Below are 5,717 nucleotides of genomic sequence, written 5' to 3' on the forward strand. Positions count from 1 at the left end.
AAAATAGAATTGACGGAAGAAGGTGTGGGAGTAAGGGGGCATGTCTCACTTCCTAGAGGTCAGTGTTGATGTTGATGAAAATCTTCCCTCTTATAAAGTAAATTGGATTTAAGTGACACTTTTTCATTGAAAGCTGGACTGTTTTTACAGCTCTACATTTTTCACCCACTCTATCTGCATTTTATTTTTTTACTATTACCAATTTTAGAGTGATCAGCAGCAGGAACCAGACACTAGTTTCTCAGATCTTAGGCTCCTGGTGATTCAAGTTCATTTGCTCCATTATTATTAGTTTTTTGAAACAAGTGTTCGTATACAGATTTTCTTTTTTTTCTTACCTTTGTTCCTAACAGGAAGAAAATAAGAGTTTCACCTTACATGGCTGCTCACAATCTCTTAAGATCCATGTTGCTACTCACCAATGTGGATAATACTGTTTTGTTACAAGATATAGAATACTTTGTGAGCTGTTTGTGGCCTAATGACTTTGATGCTCCTGAAGATGCAATTTTAACTGTTTTTTTGTATACTGATCTTGCATCCCTCACTTGCCAAATCTTTTTACTAGTCAATAATGTATTGTTTTATTAGTCAATAATGTATTGTTGCATCTCTTGACATTTTCTTGCAGATAGATTTAGTGGTACTTTTTTTGTTGCCATTTTGAATTCATTTTCCCCCTGAGGCTCAATGTCAAGAAGACAAAGGTTCTCACCACTGGACCAATTGGCAGCGTCAGGATGGACGGCGAAGAGATTGAGAGTGTTCACAGCTTCAGTTTGCTCGGCTCCACAGTCAACACTCTTGGCACCAGCAGTCAGGAAATCAAAATGCGTATCGAGATGGGAAAGTCTGCTGTTAGGGACCTCTCTAAAGTACTCAGGAGCAACGGTGTCTCTCTGGAGACTAAGGTGCACCTGATACTGGCCATGGTCTTTGCAATCGCTTGTTATGCATCAGAGAGTTGGACAATGACTAGGGAGGACAGAAGGAGAGTGGATGCTTTTGAGCTGTGGTGCTGGAGAAGAGTACTGAATGTACCATGGACTGCCACGAAAACAAACAGATTTATCTTGGAGAGGATTAAACCAAGCTACTCCTTGGAGGCAAGGATTCTGGGGCTTCGTCTGACATACTTTGGACATGTTGCCAGGAGGGACGGGTCCTTGGAGAGGGACATCATGCTTGGGAGTGTTGAGTGACAACGCAGGAGGGGAAGACCCTCTATGAGATGGATTGACTCGGTGACTGGGGTAATCAGGATGGGTGTGTCAGAGGCAGTGTGGTTGGCGCAGGATAGAGCAGGGTTTAGGGCTGTTTTGCATAGGGTCGCTATGAGTCGCAAATGACTCGACGGCACATAACAACAACAACATTTATGTACTTACTACTCTGTCTAACTTCAGGCATGTAGCCAGGAGTGACCAGTCTTTGGGGATGAATATCATGTTTGCATGGGTTGACAGCATAGGAGAGGAAGACACAGATGAGATGGATGGACATAGTAACTGGGATAAATGAGAGTAGGTGTGTCAGAGTGAAATTGACTCAAAATAAAGCAGGGTTCAGAGCTATTGTGCACAGGGTCTCTGTGAGTCCTAGTCAATTCAATGGGATGTTAAACTAGTCTGGTCTGGGAGCTCTAATCTGCTCTAGGGAGCTCTGATGTCTTAGTGATAAGAAGCTATGCTGCAATCCCAGAGATACAGAGTTCAAATCTACCAGTGGTTCAGGAGAAGGATGAGCAATCTCCTCCCGTGAGATTAACTGCCTCTGAAACACACCAGGAGGAAAGTATGGGTCAGTATCAACTCAACAGTACTCAACAAAAATATGATTTGGTGACCTAGTGATAAGAGCCTGCACTGTAGTCCCAAATGCACATGGTTTTAATCCACCAGCTGCTCCACAAAAGGATATGCAGATTTCTAGCATGTGATTAACTACCTCAGAAAACCAGCCAGAGGGTCAGCTATCTACCAGTTCTGACTAGATGGTACTCAACAACAACTATAATCTGTCACCCTAGTGGTAAAAAACTGCACTTAAATCCCAAAGACAGGTGGTTCAAATCCAATAGCTGCTCTTTAGAAGAAGAATGGGCAATCTCCTCCTGGATGATTAACACATGAGAGGGTCAGATCAGATTTGATGGTACACAATAAAATATCTTCTATATGAAAATCTGGTGGCTTGGTAGAAAAAAGGTGCACTGCAATAGGATTGCAAGAATGCATGCAGTTCAAATCCACTAGCTGTTCCATAAGAGAAGGACGAGCAATCTCTGCCTATGCAATTAACTGTCTCTTAAAACCCACTGGAGGGTTGGATCAGTTCCAACTCAGTGACACACAACAACAGCAATACTCTATACAGAACTCTGTGAGTAAGCTCTATAGCGTGTAAGTAGTTGCGTTGATAACTACTTCAAACCAAACAATTGGTTTCAATCCATCACTTGTTCCAAAGGAAAAAGATGGACAATCTTTTCCTGTGCAGAGATTCCTCTGAAAATCTGCTGAAGGATCAACCATAAGCCAATGATTGAGTGAATTCTCTATATAATATCATGTGATCTTTATTTTAATTATAATAGTTTCTGTATTCTGCCACAAGAAATATGAGTTTAAAAAAAAACAAAACAAAACCCCACTCTCATCATTACACTCAAGGTGAAATTGATTGAGGAACTTGAGGAACAAAACAAGCATACAAGTAAAATTCATGAGAATCTGCTACTGGTTCTAGGGGGGGAAGTGAAAAAGGTTCATTACTTTGTCCTATGAAATTACTTAGCACCCTCATAGCTTCCTCTTCATGAATTAAAAAAAAAAACAAAACCAAAACACAACACAACAAGCGACAATTTCTTTCAAATACACATACAAGAACAATAATTTCCTTTTAATTATATCTAGCCACTGATTTGCCCCTTCTTAGAATCTTCAAATTATAATCCAAATCATTTATGAGACTCCTGTAGATTAATTGACTAAAGCCTTAGGATGATTCTTTATCACTTACAATAAAATTCAAACTCTTTATATTCATTTAATAGACCAAATATGATATGAATACTATAGTATTTCCAACTCTGTAGTGCACAGGTAGTTGTAATATTATCCCCAAGAGATTAGCAGCTCATCGAGGAGAAAAAAATGGGCAATCTTCTACCACACTATTTACAGCCTCTGTAAACTAGCTATAGTCAGCTATGAGTTGGTTCTGACTATCGTGCTAATAATTTCCCATTCACCTACTTTATACTTCAACCAAATGAGACTTTGCTATTTTCCTCAAATATATCAAATCTATTATCATCTTCAGACCTTTATTTTATTTGTTGGACTTCCAAATTAAAGATCAGTTATTCAAATAGGCAGTTACCCTGCTAAAATAAGTTTTGGTAGCTTACTGGTAAGAAATAGTGCTGTCGACATAAAGGCAGGTGGTACTAATCTACCTGCTGCTCTCTGAGAGAAATATGAGCAGTCTGCTCCCTTATAATTTACTGCGTATGAGAACTCAGCTTGGTGTTATATAACAACAACTGCCTAGAATATTTGGCCCCTACCAGCCAGCCAGGTAGTAGTAGCAATTTCATCTCCTAAGATAGTCTTCCTTGGTGACTAAAAGAAAATTGAGTACTCCCAACAAGAGTCACAATTATTTTACTTTCCTTTTCAATCTTCAGAATAATATTTTACATTAAATAATTCTTTTAATTTATAACAATAAATTAATAATGATGTATATTTTCATTAAGTCATACATACCTTCAGGATCACAATTTTATTTCATTAAATAACTCTCACTAGTGCATAGAATTGTTCTAACAAATCTCTCTTTCATTGTCATTGAGTGAACCAATTCATAGCTGACACTCCAGCAGGTTTGCAGAGGCTACAAATCATATGGGAGGAAATTATCTATTGTTGTCCCACAGAGAAGCTGGTAGTTTTGAACCACTTGCCTTATTGTTGGCAGCTCAGCTCCGTATTCACTGGACCACATGAGGAAGCACAAAAATTTAATTACAGATAAGTTTTCTGAAATTACTTATCTAAATGTTGTTTTCATCATTCAATTAGCTGCACGATGGAGAATTAATCTTTTCATAGAAGCTTTCACTTCCTGGTTGCGGAGGGTATAAATTACAGGATTCAATAGAGGAAAGATCACTGTGTGGAAGAGAGAAACCACCTTGTCAGCTGAAAAAAATATAAATGGGCGAGTGTAGATGAAAATGGCAGGTCCAAACATGAGAAACACGATGATAACATGAGTGGTGCAGGTGGACACAGCCTTGTTCTTCCCTTCAGAAGAATGTCCTCTTAAATGAAAAAGGAGTACAGCGTACGAGGTCAGAAGGCCCAGAAAACACAGGAGAGTGAGCAAGCCATTGTTGGAGACAATCAGGAGCTCCACTACAAAGGTGTCTGTGCATGCCAACATGATGATCTGTGGGGCATCACAGAAGAAGTTATCCAGTCGGTTTGAGCCACAGAAGGGCAAGTTAAGGATAAGTGCCACTTGTACAAAAGAATGAGCAAAACTTCCAAGGAAGAGAGCCAACATTAGTACATAGCAAACACTAGGTTTCATGATAGCCGAATAGTGTAAAGGTCGACATATGGCAATGTAGCGGTCAAAGGCCATGAAAACAAGTAGGAACATTTCCCCCACTCCAAGGAAGTGCAGGAAGAAGAGCTGAGTGAGGCAGCCACTGTAGGAGATCACCTTCTTCTCAGAGAAGAAGTCGGCAAGCATCCTGGGAGCCACTATGAAGGAGTAGGATGCATCCAGGAAGGCTAGGTTTCGCAGGAAAAAGTAAAGAGGTGCCGAGAGACCAGGGTCTGATATGATGGTGAGGATGATGAGGAAATTCCCAGGGAGGATGATGATATAAAAAAACAAGACTAGTATGAAGACCAGGAGCTGGATCTCTCTAGACTGGGTAAGACCAATAAGGACAAATTCTGTCATCACAGTACTGTTTCTGATCTCCATCTCTTTGGCCTGAAGTGCATTAAGAATCAGAAAATTTATTTCCACTTTACCCATCTATAAGTCATCAGATAACATTTGACACTCATGATGTCATCTAAAAATAACCATCTCTTATATTTATTCACTATTATTACTTAAATCTATTTATCTTTTATTTCTTTATATTAAAGAAAAACAAACAAAAAATTCATTATCTCAGGCCATTATTTTTAGTCTCAATCAATAATGAATCTCTGTGGAATCGCTCTCTGCTTTAGGAGTCCACGTCCCTACAATATGGAACTCTGGGATTTCTGCCTTCTTTTTTTTTTCACTTGGGAGGGTGGAGGTTCAGTGAAAGAGAGGAAGACCCTTGATGAGATGGGTTGAGTCAGTGACTGGGGTCATGGCGGTAGGTATATCAGAGACATTAAGTTTGGCTCAGGATAGAGCAGGGTTCAGAGCTGTTGTAAATGAGGTAACTATGAGTCACAAAGGACTCAATGGCACATAACAATAACAACAAGTGCAATAATGTGATACATACATCACCATGTTCCTCACATTCTATTTTAAAATTATACATGTTTTAAGTAGGTGCTATGAAAGAAACATAGAATACTGAAAGGAACTATTTTATATCAAAATGTTAATGAGATGGTGCTTAGAAACATAGAGAGAGAAATAAAATAGTAAAATAAAAAATCAAATCACCAGCTCCACAGAAG

The 5,717-nt window shown here is 39.1% G+C and overlaps 1 protein-coding gene across 1 annotated transcript; it reads right to left on the bottom strand.

The window, feature by feature from the left end:
• Window positions 1–4,083: 4,083 nt before the first annotated feature.
• LOC102860726 (olfactory receptor 4N5-like) lies at window positions 4,084–5,010 on the bottom strand. The gene has a single exon (XM_006883261.1). It carries the CDS (start codon window positions 5,008–5,010, stop codon window positions 4,084–4,086), a length of 927 nt encoding a protein of 308 aa, XP_006883323.1.
• Between the last annotated feature and the right edge of the window lie 707 nt (window positions 5,011–5,717).

This window comes from Elephantulus edwardii, unplaced genomic scaffold (assembly GCF_000299155.1).
Source record: "Elephantulus edwardii isolate Elephantulus edwardi_28Jun2011 unplaced genomic scaffold, EleEdw1.0 scaffold00026, whole genome shotgun sequence".
In the NCBI taxonomy this organism is placed as follows: domain Eukaryota; kingdom Metazoa; phylum Chordata; class Mammalia; order Macroscelidea; family Macroscelididae; genus Elephantulus; species Elephantulus edwardii.

Coding starts and splice junctions, on each gene's coding strand:
- LOC102860726 (XM_006883261.1), bottom strand. CDS start 5,010: ATGGAGATCAGAAACAGTACTGTGATGACAGAATTTGTCCTTATTGGT.